The sequence below is a fragment of the Trematomus bernacchii genome, unplaced genomic scaffold (genome assembly GCF_902827165.1).
Source record: "Trematomus bernacchii unplaced genomic scaffold, fTreBer1.1, whole genome shotgun sequence".
NCBI lineage: Eukaryota > Metazoa > Chordata > Actinopteri > Perciformes > Nototheniidae > Trematomus > Trematomus bernacchii.
In genome coordinates, this window is record NW_022988082.1 from 1,591,012 (window position 1) to 1,609,502 (window position 18,491).

General features: G+C 42.6%; 1 protein-coding gene across 2 annotated transcripts in view; it reads left to right on the forward strand.

Moving 5' to 3' along the window:
* LOC117474909 (microtubule-associated tumor suppressor 1 homolog A-like) overlaps positions 1–18,491 on the forward strand; it is a 47,971-nt gene that overhangs the window by 22,904 nt on the left and 6,576 nt on the right. For both annotated transcript variants that reach the window (XM_034120941.1, XM_034120942.1), the window contains 7 exons: positions 2,134–2,393; positions 2,819–3,139; positions 11,198–11,264; positions 15,125–15,248; positions 15,372–15,462; positions 17,442–17,547; positions 17,749–17,822. In XM_034120941.1, the coding sequence (XP_033976832.1) occupies positions 2,134–2,393; positions 2,819–3,139; positions 11,198–11,264; positions 15,125–15,248; positions 15,372–15,462; positions 17,442–17,547; positions 17,749–17,822 (1,043 nt within the window). The remainder of the gene's footprint in view (positions 1–2,133; positions 2,394–2,818; positions 3,140–11,197; positions 11,265–15,124; positions 15,249–15,371; positions 15,463–17,441; positions 17,548–17,748; positions 17,823–18,491) is intronic.

The following is an 18,491-nucleotide window of genomic DNA, read 5'->3' on the forward strand; positions in this document are numbered from 1 at the left end:
TACCTGCTTGGTATGATATTGAAAAAGTTACATTGCCTGAGGAAGGTTATGTGTATTATTTTTGTCATTTGTCATTTTGTCACTTATTTATTTATTTTGGTGACGATCCGACCTCCATGCTGCTACTCTGGTTCAAACTGCATCCACCAAACAATATGATTTATCTCGACCTCCCCAAAATAACCAAAATCTGACACGGTGTGAGATGTCTTTTTTAGCTGTTCTGTCGTCATTTCCTGCGATCTTCTTCATGCAGTCAGTCAAAATGAATATTAATATGGGGCGTTTCTTTGACTATTTATAGGCAAATATGGGCGTTACGTGAAGCCCACAAAAGCTGCGCCGCATTTCGAGTTGATTGTGATTTCTGGCCCGTCCACACGGCAGCGTGCGTTGCTTCAACGGAGACGCTTCCCATTCACTTTGAATGGGGTGACGTCAGGCTTTGCCGAACTGCATTGTGGTTGCCTCCGTTGCTCGCTTCAAAAGTTGAGAAAAGTTAAACTTTTCAAGCTTCGACGGAAGCGTCAGCCAATCAAATCATATGCCAGTACAAGTGCTAGCCAATCAAACCGCGTGCTTGTGTGTCCGGGGCGGGAGATTAATGTGATTGGTTGTTGGTCGTGCGCCAGACACACCCACCGGCAAGCTTCAACGCACGCTGCCGTGTGGACGTACCGTTATAAAGGGAAACCGGCGTAGGACGTGCGTGCGTTTTATAAATCGGAAAATGTCTGTGCGTATTTATTTGCTTTGTTCTACGTAAGCAACCTTCCCACGTGAATCCCACGCAAGGCTTTATAAATGAGGCCCCTGGTCATGAATGCAGAGCCATAGTGTGTACAGTGAGATGTAAACTGAGCGGGTTGTACAAAGTGAAACAGACACAGAGGAAGTGACCTGACTGAGACTGTTCCTGTCATTCGAGGCTGCCTGATGACTCTTTGATTTATTTAAGGGAGCCAGCATTTCACAGTCTTTGATTTAACTGTTGCTCACAACAAGTCAGTGTGAGCCAATGAATCTCTTCACCCTTATCAATCTCATACTGAAGTGGCCAATCCATTTCAATCACTCACCTCTTGTTTCACAGCTCTGGAGACGTATACAGACCATACACTGAAGATACAGATAGAGAACCAGTAGGTGGCAGTATGTGTAAGGAGTCAACACTGACTGCAGGTTGAACAGGACTTACGCTCATTGACTCTCTCCGTTGAAATTTGGCGATGATGACAGTTTCCGCTGAGACTGATTACAGGTGGCTCTTGAGGGATTCAAATATTTTGAAGGCCTCAGAGCCTCACGTCTTCAAATAAACCATTAGATAAAATGAGATAGGATAAACCTTTATTCATCCCGTAGGGAAATTGTAATGTAACTATGAGTATGAATCATGAAAACATAATAATTACAGGTAAAACACTGAGTAGCTGAATAAACATTTATCTGTGAGGATAGTGATAATTATGAATAATACATGTCTGTGTGCATGTGCAAGTGGTATGTACACACAGTGAGTGCCAAAACCTGTGAAGTTTTGGGCCGTTTGGAACAGAGAGAGAGAGAGAGAGAGAGAGAGAGAGAGAGAGAGAGAGAGAGAGAGAGAGAGAGAGAGAGAGAATCAACCATGTGTTGGTCTTACTGTCTCTCTCTCTAATTGCTTTGTCTCTGGTAATGCACTCCTTAATGCACACACACACACAAACTGCTCATCATTTCCACGCACTCCCATGATGCATCTGTCTAAGCCTAGAACAGTCAGTAGGGCGTATTCTCGCGTGTGTGTGTGTGTGTGTGTGTGTGTGTGTGTGTGTGTGTGTGTGTGTGTGTGTGTGTGTGTGTGGGCAGGGTTTAGATATTGTGCTGGTGGAGACTGGTTGACTGTTTATGTTCTCTCTTTCTTCTGTTATAACTGTGTTCTTCTCTTCAGAGGATGGATGGCTGTTTTTAGTGCTGTGTGTTGTGTGTAGTGTGTTGTGTGCTGTGTGTTGTGTGCTGTGTGTGGTCTGTTGTGTGTTGTGGCGTGAACTCCCTACATTGTTGATGGGCTCAGAGATATTCTGTGTGTGGGGACCATGTTGAATGTTGTACCTGCCACTCACGCACTAAGAGGACACCATTCTCTTGCAGTGGACAAAAACAAGCCGCGGGAGGCGAGCAGCAGACCCACAAACAGCACCAGCAGCTCCCCGTCAGCAGCTCCATCAGCTCCATCAGCTCCATCAGCAGCTCCGTCAGCAGCTCTGTCAGCAGCTCCATCAGCAGCTCCGTCAGCAGCTCCGTCAGCAGCTCCATCAGCAGCTCCATCAGCAGCTCCGTCAGCAGCTCCATCAGCAGCTCCATCAGCAGCAGGGAACAGCCAGAGGGAGCAGCTACCTCCACCAGACCCGGTATGTGCTGTCTGATCCAGTTTTCAGCTTTATGATGCACATTCATCATGGGCAGAACACCCTGTCAGAACCTTTACCAAGCAGCATCTTATAAATTATTGATTGATTGAATTAGATGAAAAAATAACACAATACTGCACTGCATTCATCCAATACGTAAAAAATATACAGAGGATATGAACACGATAAAGCAAGAAGGCTTTTCCTGTGGTGGTTCTTTAGTGTTTGCTGTAGCTTTCAGACTGATTGCTGGTGTTTATACACCGGTTTCTAGATGAAAAATGGTATAGCCCCCTTAATAATATTTGACCATATAACTTTTATACATATTGGGCCTCATGCATGAATATTTCCTGTGCAGACCTTTGATCTTATATTGTACATGAGGATTCATTCATTGCCTGTGTACTTCTTGCCTGCTTTAGGTGCCAGAGGTGGTGCATGCACCAGGGACAGCAGTTCTCCCGGGGCCGGCCCCTGAGAGCCACTGCAATGGAGCCTCTGGTCTCGGGTTGAAGCCAAAAACTGCGTTGAGGTCCAGAGCAGGATCCCGCCTACAGAATGCATCCCGGCCGGGTGCAGGGGGGGGTTGGGGGGCAGAGCGGACGGTCGCTGCTAAACAGAACCAGAGTAAAGAGCAGGCAGAGAAGAAGAACCAGGCCCTCAGCCAGCTGAGGAGGCTGCTGCTGCAGGGGAACCGGAGGGTGGAGGCTCTGGCTACAGTCATCCAGCATCTCTTCACTGAGGTACTTACTTCATCAAATGACTGTTGAAACACCAGGAGCAAACGATGGGCCGATGTGACACTGGCCTCAATCTTTAATGAACTAAATAAACAGCCTATTTGGCGATTTGTTAAGCTAACCTATCTGTTAATATATACATCATTAAATGTGTTTGAACGTTAGACTTAATGCATATTATGTAGATAGACCTTTTCCCTTCAGGATATTTTGAGCAGGTTTAGGTCACTGCGGGGTCACAGCAGGCAGATGGGAACACTGTGACGTCCATCTTTATCTTTAGGTGGTGCCTCTGTTGTTTGATTGTAGACATGTGTAATGGCAATTTGACCTGTTCCAATGTCCTCTTCTTTTATTGCCATTACTTCACAGGAGGGTTTAGAGTGATCCTGACGCAGACACAAACAGATGATTTCCGGTCTTTTGCTGCAGTTTAGAATGATGTTTATTTTGCTTTACATACCAAGGTTTAACTAGAGAATGCAATTCCTGAAGAAATTGCTAGTGGGAATGCTTTATGCTGAAAAGCTGACGCTAAACTGCTATGCTGAAATGTAATGTGTAAGAAGAAAGTGAAGAATTTAGATTGAAATGATACATGAACACTGGGGGCTTGAATGTGTGATGAGTGAAGAAAAGAAAGTAAAAAGGCTTGGAAAAGCAGCAGAATATTTGAACTGCAACCTTTTTAACTAACTTGATGGCGAATGATCTGTCGCCATGGCAACGGCATTTGATGACACCCCATAATACACTTAGATGCGTTGATGGCTGCATCGTTACCAAACCTGTGAAGTTTTGGGCCGTTTGGAGCATTTTCACTGAAGTTATGAGAAAACCGTGTTTCATGGCGAGCATTGTGTTGCCATGGCAACGGCATTTGAAGAAATCTCAAAACTGTTTCGTAGATGTCTTCACGGCTGGACTGTGAGCACACATGTGAATTTTGAGCACTTTTTGAACATTTTCATAGGAGTTAAAGGGACATCGTGTTTTATGGCGAGGGATGCGTTTCCATGGAAACGGCATATGGTGAGATTTCAAATTTGGCGTAGAGCTGTTGAGGCATGGACCGGTGATATACAAGTGAAGATTGGGGGACGATTGGACCGTGTCCCTTGGACTTACAGCGACATCGTGTTTCATGGCGAGAGAGTTTAGGGTTAGGGTTAGTGAGAGAGAGAGTGTGTGTGTGTGTGAGTATGAAATGAACAGTTGGAGTGATGACATCATCGTGTTCCATTACACAGGTGTTTATAGTTGAGCTAACGAGCTCTGTAGAGATCAAATGTTTGCATTGTTCTGAATGAGAGATAAACCTCTTACATGTGAACGTTTTGTGGAAGAACGATAACAGATATCTGTGAAATTTCAAAACGTGAAGCATGTCAAGGAAGTTGAGTATCTGAAGTGTAATTTTTGTGTACTTTCGGGTAAATAATGTGGCCTTTTTGGCAGTTTAACTAAAGGTGTGCGGCTGCTGCTGTGAGGAAATATCAGCCTGAAATTACAATGGGTTTTAATGGAGACATGTTGAACGTTTTTGTCACTTCATGCCCTCAAGAGGCATTTTGTTTAATTATTTTTTGCTTAATTATTTGTCATTTTTCAAGCTACGAGATGTTTTCCTACGTTTGTCATGAAAAATTATGTCTCAGGAATGTAGGATTTGGGAATTATGGCAGTTTAAAAAAAATATATGAAGGCAAATTTCAAGATTTGCTCCACTCTAGCTGTGACATCACGCACTCTAGTTAATGTTAAAATCTGAAGAAAACCTCTTTAACAAGGTCTGAACAATGTTTAATATCTCTAAAAGTGAGAATCAGATTTAAAAGTTGTGTTACACGAATAATGTCAGAAATATGTGTAACATTTTAAAGTTGGAATGAGGTTTCTGAGTGAAAGTATGAATGAACAGTTAGCAGTTGAAGTCGCATGAAGATTTGTTGAAGTCTGAAGAATTTCTCCATTGACTTCAATGGTTAAAAATGTGATGAATTATGGGATGTATCTCTGGAATTATGAAAGTTATGAATGAGAAAAGTAATAGCAGTCGATTCCTGACCGAGCTGAACGTTTTGATGTTTGAACAGAGTTTCTGCGATGTTGAATGTGGGAGGAGAAGAGGGCCAAAATAAGTCGGCGGAATAATAATAATAAACTTTTTGTCCGTAGCATAACATATAGTGGGAATGCTGTATCAGCATTGTTGTGGTATGAGCATCTGCCGGGCTGGTGGAATCGGTGTGCTCTTCCTCCTGTGTCCTCCTCCTTTCCTGTCACCTGTGACCCCTTTTATAAACCCTGCCACCGCCAATTGTTCAAAATAGTACTGCACTATAAATATAAATACAGTAAACTGAGACACCAACAACACCCATAAAATGGCTCCTACAACATGTATTGACGAAAGCAGATATGGTTATGAGCAGGCTAAGAATCAGTTAAATATGCAGACCAGAGGACAGTTCAGCAGAATGGATGATGGCATTGTATGTGACTGCACATCTATATTCGCCTATATTGTTCATCTCCTTTTTTCCTTGGCAAATCCTTTAACCTGTTAAGCCAGAGGTTTGTTTTTTTTCACGAAACTGTGTCTCAGGGCTTCTTAACATTTAAAAACCTATTAATGTGTCATACTCACTTAACGGGAAGAAACTCAGCTAACTGACGATACGAACCATTTTTACCGAAAAAAAGCACAAGTCTCACAAGAAGCGTCTAAATGAGCCCTGAGCGAAAAAATTGTAACACACTTAGCACCAGTGGCGAGCCGTCAGGGCCCTCTCTGAGGCCCTAAGATATTCTAAAAAATAATATTTGAAAACATTAAAAAAAAAAACATTTATTTTTAAGATATTTTAAAAATATATATATTTTTAGTAATATTTTTCATTAGTTTTACCAAAATAACTTGATTTAATTGTATTTAAAATAACATTTCCAAAGAAATAAATCCTTCGAATCTGCCTGTTCAGTTTCTGTTAGAATGTGAAGGGTTAAATGAAAGAAGCTCGTCTCTGCGAGTTATGTGAGATAGGAGCTGATTGGTGGTCCTGCTGTAAATTCACAGAGGGCCCCGCTATAGTAACTCCACGAGAGAGTAATGTCAAGTGACAGTACAATTGACCAATCATATCTTCCCTCTATATGGGTGGGCTTTATTTTCGCGGACTTTATGACAAGTTCCGCCCGCTGTGAAGTTGATGCAAGTGTATAAAGCGGTATAAAGTGGTGCAGTGACGCGTCCTATAACCCGGAAGTAAGCTGCGCTCGGGTTCCCTCGACAAAAAAGCTATGGGATTTCTCCATAGGGTTTGGAAAATAGCTCGAAATAAGGTCTGTGGAAAACGAACCTGTTAGATAAATGCACGTTTTGTTACCCTTATTACTTATCGTAACTGCACAAACAAGCCATCGATTAGCAAACTGGGATTCCACAGATTATACAGGTATTAGTATCATCACTGAGCGATCAGAACTCGTGACAGGGGAAGCAAACACAGACATCATAACACGGAGCTTTACGGAGCATTCACGGGACCTCGTCTTACCTTAGCTGTTGTTCTGATCAAAAGTCGTGTTCAATGGCATTAAAACGATAATAACGCTGCTGAAGGTTAATCCAATGGTTAATCCAATGTGTCTGTGTCACTTTGAAATGATTACTGATAATCCATCATTCAATGTTTATGTCAATAACGGAGATTTCATATTAGCTGCTAATGATAGCTACCAGAGTGTATCGCAGCTTCTGGTTCCGAGGCATTCTGGCTACGCATCACTCATTCACCAATGGGTAATGTTTAGATGGATTTTAGGTACTTCCCCTCGATTTTATTGGCTCTAACGGTTAAAAAGAGGTGTCAATCATCAAAATCGAACGAGGGGGGGCCAGAGATATGGAAAATCCACCCAAATGACCCCAGAAGTGTTTTTTTTTTTTTCTAAATCTCTCTAAAAAGGTAAAATGTCACTTGTTTTGCATCAATCTTGATACATGGTACTTATTATATGTTATAGTTTGGATTCCTAAAGCTTTTAGTCTACTAACCCATCATTCAAGGGTGGTTTTCACTATAAGTAATGTTTTCTTTTTGGACGGACACTATAATTTACATTTATTTACTATGTTCAATCTGAATTTACTTTAAAATTTAAAAACATCTATATTGATTCTGACTTTTCTACATCCAACTCACAGGTATATCATTGCTTTGAGAAAAAATATTATTAATTTACCCCTTTTAGAAGGGAAGATATAGTCATTTGTTCTGGGAATGTCATTTCCGAGCCTGAGACCTGAAAAACAGGCTCAGGGCTTAACAGGTTAATTTAACCTCCAATTTAGGAAGAAGTTTCAGAGATCCAGCATCTACAATTTGTTTCCTGCCAATACTCCAACAAGGATTTCCTTCACACGGCTGAAAGTATGTTCTGATATGAAGAAGTACTGTTGTGGTTATCCAAAGGATATACTGGTGACAATCAGAGCTAACATGTTGATGTAGTCAGATTCTGGTGAAGACAACAGTATTGTACCTCCTTTGAGTAAGAGAACCCCCCCACCAATGCTAATACTGTTTCTGGTAAATAGGGTGGGTCTCCAGCATCACTTGGTGGGGAATGGTCCCTTTCTCCCGCTGTGGCTCCACAGCGCTTCAAATGTGGATGTGTTGTAAGTATGGTCTAGTGCAGCTTCAAGGGGAAAACAAGGTGAAACTATCCGTTACCTGCACACCATCCTTCCCCTTTGGCAAATTAGAAAAAGAACCCACAGCCTACAATTAGAGCATCACTCAGTAGTTGGTGCTGGGATGGAGGAGCAGTGCAGCAATGTCTGTTTGTGGTGTGAAGCGTTGAGACAGCAGAGAGTGTATCACTGAGCTCTCATTAACATCACACAGCCTGCTGCTATGAGTTGAGTGTTTCTGAACATATCCTGGTGTGAATTCACAGCTTACAATTCCATAAGCATAACATATCTCCATTTGGGTGAAATCATACACAGCGTAAGTGAAGTCAGTTCATACAGTGGGTTGAGTCGAAGGCATTTGATTGGTCCATTTATCAGACACCAGGATGTGTGTGTCACACAGGCGGACATGGATGCCCCGTCAATATTTGCTGTCAGATTACTGGGACTAGTGATTTCATGTTTGCAGGGCAATATGGTGTGTGAATATAAATGAATGCACACAAACACACATTACTAGAAGTCTTTTTAGTCCAGCCACAATAACTATCATCAAGCAGGCGCACCTTATCCAGTGTGCAGAACCCTTCATTAGACCTGCTTCTTGTGCGTGTTTAAATGTGTGTACATAATTGAAATCAGCACTTTGAATAGATCTGCTGTTACTTCCTTCTCTTCTCTTGGACTGGGTGTGTTGTATGAGGTAGAGGGGGCAGATGAGCAGACAGCATTAGCCTTCAGTCAGTGAGCCCTCAGGGGATTCTACTAACACACACCCACACTTACTGAAGTTCAGCTTTGCCCAATCCACCCAAGCTGCTGTACGTTGAGTAGATTTCACAAGTGACCATGGGACACAAGTCCCACCATTATGTACAACAAGTGTAAAAGCATGTGGCTGCTTCTCACATCACATTCTCCTCAACAAGTTTAGAATAAATATTAATAACGAGATGCTATTCATGTTTGCAATCACACACACACACACACACACACACACACACACACACACACACACACACACACACACACACAGTCAGTGAAAATAAATGTCACCACGGTCAATTAGCATGTGGAGCGTGTGATTGTGTGTGTGTGTGTGTGTGTGTGTGTGTGTGTGTGTGTGTGTGTGTGTGTGTGTGTGTGTGTGTGTGTGTGTGATTGTTAAGTGTTACATAACTCTCCCTTTCGAACCTGATTAAAATGTGTTGTGTATCAGGATCAATTCTCCTCTTCACATTTCCCTGCAGCGTAGTGTGAGTGTAGATGGGCTGAGAGAGCAGTGAGAGTTTTCAGAGCTCCAGCTCCTGGTCATTGATTGGGCGGATGTCCTGAGGAAAGTGGAGGTGAAGGGGGAGTGATGAATGGAAGAGAGGGAGGAGGGGAGGAATGCAGCTCAGGCCCTGCAGCTCTTTCGTATGCGTGTCTGAGATAATATATGTGTTTTTATCTGAAGCATGAATACCAAGGCTATCTAATCAGTCTCATACACTTAACGTGACTGGTAACTCAGGAAGAGCTACCTACACCTGGGGGGCCTGTGGGGGGGGGGGGGGGGGGGGGGGGGCTGTTTGGTTTAGTGGAAGAGGTTGGGGCTGTAATGTGGGTGGGTGGGGTAATCCATTTAGTAGAAAAGGCTTTGAAACCAAACCAAATGTACTGAGACTGAGGTTAAAATGACCAATCCTCCTAAAGCGTCAGCAGCCGCTTGTTGGTGTGCTGCTCTGATTATAAGAATATATTTAGGAATATTTTTAGTGTAACTTAAAACAGAACAATAGACACAGTCAAAGACAGTGTGTTGAGTTTAGAGAGGAACCAGTGGCTTGTGTAAATGACTCGGAACGAGAGAAAGGGAGATAAGAATAAAGATAAGAAAAGAAGGTGGTGCAGAATAACTCATATTCCTCCATTCCATCACACAGTAACCAGCCAGGGGGGGGGGGGGCAGATGGGAGGAGGAGACAGGGCAGGGTGGGGAACAGGTAGAGAGGGGGAGGAGTGGAAGGGAGAGATAGTCCCATGGAGTAGGCGGGCAGAGAGAGTGTGTGTGTGTGTTGCCGGCTGCTGTAGAGGGAGGGTATCAGTGACAGAGAGAGAGTAAGGACTGGAGAATTTGGTGTGTGTGTGTTTTTGTTTCTTCGCTCAACAAAATATGGGTTCCACGACCAGCAAAGCCCACCACAAGCCCAGAGAGGCCCCCCCTCACCGCCGCAAGAAGAAACGCAAGGTGTGTTTGTAAGTGTGTGTGTATGTCTTTACATGTGTTTTTTCTCTCTCCTTCCCATCTGATCAGCTCTCAGCAGAAGTCTGGGTTTAGGAAGTTGCTTTATGTCTCCTCCAACTTGGATCATATCTTCTCCGTTAGTACTCCAGTAATCTCTCTTCTGTGTGTCAGAAACATGTGCTCATTATTACAAGCTGTCTCTACCCTTTGGCCTCCCACCCTGTCAGCTCTTCCCTTTTACTGACCCCTCTCACAACAGATGCGTTTTATGGGTGTGTGTGTGTGTGTGTGTGTGTGTGTGTGTGTGTGTGTGTGTGTGTGGTGGTGTGTGTGTGTGTGTGTGTGTGTGTGTGTGTGTGTGTGTGTGTGTGTGTGTGTGTGTGTGTGTGTGTGTGTGTGTGTGTGTGTGTGTGTTGGGCTGGTGTAAGCAGCTGTATAGTGTGTGTGTTAGGGATTAAGTGAGTAGAGAATCATCCATAATGAATGTATCTTGATGTCTGTATGAGTATGAAAATATGAATGTACAAAATGTTGTTTGTTTTTGGTTGATTCTGAATTTGCTTTTGAATGTTAACTTTAACTTCAAGGGGAAGCAGTCTTTTTGACTTCCTACAGATGTTGTGAGCATCACCACATCGGGTGTTTTCAGCCATGGTGCATGTTAGTATCTTGATTATTTTACAACCAAATGGGATTATGATACCCTGCTAATATTTGTCGTACCCCTAGCTCTTTTATCTGTCTTTATAAACTCCTGCCTCTCCGACCCCAGCTGACCTTTACTAAAGTGTCCTGTAGTCAACGCTGAAGCTTCACTGTCCTGTGATCAGTGCAATTTCTGAAACCCAGAATGACAAACGTCTTTGAAATAATTCACTGTCGACTATGTGGTCTACGGCTGTGCACACCAGTTTGATGTTTTGTCCAAAAACCATAGTGAGAATACTGAACCTTTGGAAGTATACAGAAATCATCAAACAATGATCGCTGCGATGAGTGAACTGACTGAGACTCACTGTGCACAGTCAGGCTGCTGGTGATCACAGTGCACACACTGCTCTATATCTAACAGGAGGAGTAGAGAATGACCTTAGACACAGCCTTGAGTCTCTTCTTCTTCTCTTGTGTGCAGCGCGAGGAGGCCGTGAAGCAGAAGAAGAGCTTGTCCCTGGAACTGGCAACCCTCCGAGATGAGCTGGGTAAGAGAAGGATCCACACACTCTATCACACTATCAATCTCTCTCCCTCCCTCTCTTTTATGCATTTGCATATGACCCAAACACACAGAGCTTATCGTAGACGGGTCAACTGCTATTGAGAAGCTGCTGTTTCACACTAAAGCTCAGTCGCTGCTCCGTGCACCTGTGTGCACAGGGTTTTATCTGCAAATGAAGACTAGTACAAAAAACACAACACTAATAACTGATTAGAAAACGGGCAGCATGAAACAGTCTCATGTGGTCTGACAGTTTATATGGCAGTGCAATCTGATTGGTTGCTTTGCAGCACAGACAGGAATAGCTGTTGTACTTCAGACACCTGACTGCACCCAATCAAACTTTTAAAGGAGATTACTAACCTGCGAAGAGTATTGTAGATCTAATGTTTAGACATTTTACATTTCCTGTATGTTATTTATGTGGATAAGTGAAGCATCTTAACTCTACCAGAACCACTTCAAGTGTAGCATTGAACATAATAGCAGCAGATGAGTAAGACTTTAATTACAGGAGAGGATCCATCCAAATATTGCTGAGGAGCTTTCATGTAATGAGTTCAGTTTCCATGTCATGTGTGTTCGAGGCGTGTTACTCAGACGTTCTGCAGCATTTGGCAGTCTGCCATCTTTTAACTGTCATTGAGACAATGAATGTTGAATCCTTCACTTTAATATTCTCCACATTTTGGATACCCTCAATATAAAAGAAAAGTCAGTGTATTATGTAAGACAACACAAGAATGTTAACTTAGAAAAGAAAGTTGAATCTGAAATGTATCATCTTCTCAGAGATTGTATTGATAGGAAAACCCGCCTATAATGAAGCATATTCAGGCAGCAGCCGATACACCAACAATGAGCACATACTACAGTTTAAAAAAGCAGAACTAATTTAATTTATTACCTACAGTTAAGCTCACACACACAGTTTTATGAACATATGGCATAACTGAATACATATGAACCATTCTGTGAGGGAATACAGTTTTCTTATTTGTTTTCTGATGATGTAATCCATTACTACCAAAGCCTGCTTTCAAGGCACATTAACATGTCAAGTCAAATCATCTGACAGAGAGAGTGGTGTGTGTATGCTCGTCTCTTTACACACAGAGCTGAGGAATGCGAGCAATGTTTAGAACCCTGCTCTCTCCACACACACACACACACACACACACACACACACACACACACACACACACACACACACCATGTATACATCACTTCAGGGGACATTACATTGACTTACATGCATTTCCTGGAGACTTATCCTAACCTTAACCATAACCAACACATGCCTAACCCTAACCCGTACCCTTACCCTAATGCATGGGGTTATTATTATTATTACCATTTTATATATATTTCTTACATTCGATCTATTATTATTTATATTTTACATGTCACAGTTTATTCTATGTTTGCACGGTGTATTGCATGTTTTCTTATTTTATTAGGTTCCATATGAGGAGATTATATATTTTATTCTTTTTTATATATTATTAATCCCCCGTTTCCTATTTATACAGTGCTTATATTATTTTATTTATATTTTAGTTATTACTTTCCATTTACTTTTAAATGGATGTTGGAGCCTCCCACAGGGAAACACCCTGAAACAAGCCCTTTAATAAAGTATTTTTAAAACATCATCCGAGGCGTGTCCCATGTCTCACCTGCACCACCTCTCTAGACCTCGGCCTGGGTTTTAAACACTTTTAGGGACACTTGGTTGACTTTATTTTAAGATATTTTCCCTCCCCGTGTGCCTACTAACACATGTGTATTTTATATTTTACATTTTACATTTTACCTTTTACATATTTGCTTTATATTTTACATATTTTAACATTTTGTTTGATGTGATTTTTATTACCAGGACTTATTTTTTAAAAAGCACTTATTCTACTAAGCACTTTTATGTATTTATTTATCATTTTTTAACACAAATTTTACCTGCATGCCGATTTTAAACAAAGTCAACCTCGGTGCTTTTAGCCAGATGTTTTTAACCCACTTACCAGGTCTTTTACCAGATGCTGTGGGACGCAGCCTCGGACACCCCACCGGGGGAGACCCCGGGAGGGCAGGAGTACAGGTTTTAACCCCGCCGCATACGCTCTGTGCTGCAGCCGCTGCTCTCTTTTATCCCTGTTATTGCATTTTCTTAAGCATTTTTTAACACAGACCAAACAGGGCTTTTATAAACTTTTATTGGTTTTACTACAGGAGTTTTTAAATAGGTTTTTAAACAAAAAATATTTACAGAGAGCCCGGCGTGCACCACGCTGCGCACGTTCCCCAAACCTTAACCCTAACCAAGTCTTTTAATTAATGATTCCCCTTATGGGGACCTCCCTTATGTCCCCATAAGGGAGGCGAGTCCCCACACGTGACTATGTAAACAGATTTAGGTCCCCACAAGGATAGTAATGCTAATGCACACACACACACACACACACACACACACACACACACACACACACACACACACACACACACACACACACACACACACACACACACACACACACACACACACACACACACACACACACACTGCTCTCAGCTGTCGATGGCTTTGTGTCTCCATCACCATGATGACAGGCACTTTCATAGAGCTCTATTCAGATGGGGGGAGCAACTGTCCCGGCTGCAGCCAGCTGTTCCTGTACAGTTATAGAAGGTTTATTGTTTTCATTGTCAGTATTATTGCAGGCACACAGGCCTAGGTGAGGGCATTCTAATGTCTTCTGTCTGTCTGCTTCAGATGAGATGACAGTCCCATGCAGTGACAGATGTTGGGTTGTCTAGGTGCTACATTACTTATCTTGATATTTATTCAAATATTTCATATTCGTACACACTTGGATCATAATGGCGTGTGATGAAAGATGGAGAGAGAGGGAAGCGTGCATGTGCTTGTGAGAGTTCAAATGATTCATGAGAAGAATGAGACCTGTGCATACTTCTGAGCTGACTGCAGATGTTCCAGGGCTGGATCTCATGTCTGCTGCAAGTAATGCAGTAATTAAACTGGAATGTTGTTGTCAGTGATTGCTGAGGAACGCACACGCACACGCACACGCACACGCACACGCACACGCACACGCACACGCACACGCACACACACACACACACGCACACACACACACACACACACACAGAGAAAATGTGCTATGTATTACCTGTTGGGACACTGCCTGTCTTATCTCAGAAGACCGGCCTGACATCATGTGATATCATGTTTGTACTAGTGTATGTTATGGAAATGAAACACAAATTTATGGTGAATGGTCAAAATGGTAACTCAATGAGGGCTAACACATCTGGCCTTCCTTCCCCTCACATCTGCCCTCCAAATGATTTGTGAACTTGTGATGTGTAATATTAAGCTGATTCCCCACAGTCTATCTCTTCCTCTCCTTCTTCTGGTTTCTGACAACTCTGACCCAATTGGATGAAGTGGCCTTCGATTTAATAAATTCAATTAAACGTTGTAAAACAGAACATATATTTAGAAGTTGTAGGCTATTGTTGAGTTGTTTATAAAACGTTATGCTCCTCACTACCTTTAGTCACTTAGTTGTGTTTTTCATCACCTGAATGTTTGAATTTTTTTTCTATGTTGTTCAAAAGAATTTCAAAACTCAGTGAGTATTTGCCCTTTGTGTACTCTACCTCTACATTCTTAACCAAAGAATGTTTTACAGCAAACTTCACATCCATATTGCTAATGTATTTTTGCATTATAATGATTATGATTGTGGTTATTATTAGTATTATTATTGTCCAGTTATATTTAGGGGTCCTTATTGAAATCTTGCTTGCCTCCTTCAGTGGCGTCAGCGCAGTGCTGCGAGCGGCTGCAGCAGGGGAGGGAGGAGCTGCGTCTCCGCCTGGAGGAGGCTCTGCAGCGCCTGCAGGAGCAGCACCAGGAGGAGCTGGTGCAGCTGGAGGACAGGTGAGCACTCTATATATATATATAGATATATATTTATATATCTATATATATATATATATAGATATATAACTATAACTCTGTTAGTGTTTGTTCTGTGGCTCTCTAACTATTCCTCTGTGGCAGACTGAGGAGCTTCTACCAAACTGAGTGGGACAAAGTCCACCAGACGTACCAGGAGGAGGCAGACAGATGCCGCACGCTGATGGAACAGCAGGTCAGAGCACACACACACACACACACACACACACACACACACACACACACACACACACACACACACACACACACACACACACACACACACACACACACACACACACATGCAGAGAGCTCTGACTGGACTCAAAAGGTCTGCTGGATGTTTGAATGAAACTCTGGCGCGGCTCTACTCGAGTCAACACGACTCGCTCTTTTGGGTTTCCACTTTGCATAGTACCTGCTACTCTTTTTTAGTTCCAGCTCAAATGGGGTAGTGAGATGAGCTGATGCTAAGAAGAACTTTAAAACACTGCAGATCATCCCACCCTCCTCATACTCTCTCTGATTCAGTGCCGTGACTTTTATACCTAGGCCCTCTGACCCCCACCCCTTCCCTCGAAAAAAAAAATAGTTATTACGTCACAGCGTATACTTCAGCGGAATATCAAAACAACGGCCCAGGGTGCAAAACGCATCAATGACAGCGACCCTCTACCACACAAAACAACACCTGTGAACCCAATTTGTGTTCTTTGACATTGAAAAGGATATTGCATTGTGTTTGTTACTTTCATTGCAGTTGTATATCTTAAGTGTAATTTGGCTTGGCTTCCTATTGTGTATGGACATGCTTTTATTTTGAAGGAGAGTTCACACTGTTGACAGGAAGTTGTTGTTGCTATGGAAACAAGAAAAGCTTCACAGCGGGCGGAACTTGTCATAAAGTCCGCGATAATAAAACCCACCCATTTAGAGGGAAGATATGATTGGTCAATTGTACTGTCACTTGACATTACTCTCTCGTTCAGTTACTATAGCGGGCCCTCTGTGAATTTACAGCTGAACCTCCAATCAGCTCCTAACTTCACAGTAACGGACCGTCCACACAGCAGCGTTAAAAAAATCTTGGAGGTGGGCGTATCTGAAGCTTGAGGATTTTTTGCGAGCAAGGCACGAACAACCAATCACATGAATCTCCCGCCCGCGACATACGAAGCAAAAAAGCCCGAAGTAAACTGGATATAAACTCCCCAAACAGGCGAAAACATACCACTGTCTCTGCCACCTCCCTCCATGCCTGGCTCCTCCGGTTTATATCCCGGTAGGTCTGGTCATAAAGCACCGGGTGATTGATTCGCTACCGCTAATTTCTCCTCCATTTTTTGGAATATGAGGAAATGACCTGCGGTATGTCTCTCCCAGCATACACGCCGTTTGATTGGCTAGAGCTTGAACTGTCAGATTTGCGTACACAGGATTTGATTGGCTGACGCTTCCACCTCAGCTTCAAAAGTTGAACATTGCTCAACTTTGAATCCTGAAAATCCTGAAAATCTCCGCTCGCCTGCCCACAATGCAGTTCGGCGAAAAGTGAGGGAAAGTGACGTCACCCCATTCAAAGTGAATGGGCAGAAGCGTTTCAAGATTTTTTTAACGCTGCTGTGGAGACGGGCCGTAACTCGCAGAGACGGCTCAAGGAGCTTCTTTCATTTAACCCTTCACATTCAAACAGAAACTGAACAGGCAGATTCAAAGGATTTATTTCTTTGGAAATGTTATTTTAAATACAATTAAATCAAGTTATTTTGGTAAAACTAATGAAAAATAGAACTAAAAAAATATTTAAAAACAAAAATATTTTTTTAATGTTTTTAAATATTATTTTGTAGAATATCTTAGGCCCTCAGAGAGGGCCTAGAGGGCCATGGTTACATATCTGATAAAGCTGATTGCGGTTAGCTGTAAACATACTGCAGCATGAGCAGTGTGAGGCTCACGTTACTTCATGCATACACTTTTTTAACAATGTAAAAAACATGCTCTAACGTTGTGTTCACTGAAAAGCCCATATAGTTCCCACTCAACTGTTCTTATGCTCGATGTGTTACTGCTCACACACACTCTCAGGGTTCTGTGTAATCTCAGTTTTGATTCAACAGTCTGCAACTGTGACAGGAGTTGTAACATCTCTTGATTTTATTCTGCATCCTTCAGGTGGAGGAGCTGAGGAGCCGGCATGAAGCAGAGAGGAAGGACAAGGCGGAGAGTCACAGTCAGAAGATGGACTCTCTCAGACGGCAGCATGAGACCTCCACACAAGGTGTGTGCAGAACACACAGCACATTTTAAATATTCTATTACATACAGGTAAACTCATTAAAATATTTAAATCCGGGGGAAAAGGGATGCTTCATAACTTAGCCTGCATTCATGAGAGTTAACAGTGGTGTTAATGTGCGCCACGTTGTTATCATGGTCAGCCCTGATGTGTGTTCACTGATGTGTGTGTGGGATGTTTCAGAGCTGAAGAGGATCCAGCACACGGAACTGGAGAACCTGAACAAATCCCTGAAGGAGACTGAAACATCTCTCTCTGTAAGACACGTTCATATGTCAATATTAACACATAAGTTACCAAGGAAGGTATAAACGACAATGTCTTAATGAAACAAACTCCACTGACATCTAATCTGTTGAGTAAGTAAAAAAAAGTGTTCAAATAAGTCAGCATTTTAAACTTTTTTTCATTCTTGGAACCAGATACATTCTGTACCTAAAGCAACAGTTCAGCTAAGAACAATGAAACTGCAACACATTCTCACTCCCAACTCGTCACATATTGACGATCGGTCAGGGCCCCTTCACGTCACCTTATCACGCACTGGCTACCCCTCGCTGCTGCGAGCTGCTGCGAGGAGCGGACAGGTTTCCGGGTCGGCGATACAGGAGAACAAGCGAAACTCATCCTGAGCACACACAAACACTCACAGCCGAAGTAAAAACAATAAGTGTGGCTTGATATTGAGTAAGAAAAAGGTTTATAACGCTGTGAGAATGGGTCTGCAGAGAGCATTTCTCCGCCATCCCAACTCGTCTATTACCAGCGTTCATGGAGCTCTATGCAAGTCAATGGGACTCACCCGCTGATTGGTCCATTTGGGCCAATCCGGTCATTTGTTGTTGATCTGGGTGTTCACACGTCACAGAACCCAGGAAGCAAACAATGGAAAATGAGAAATGTGCAACGAGGCGTTCTGGGGCAGC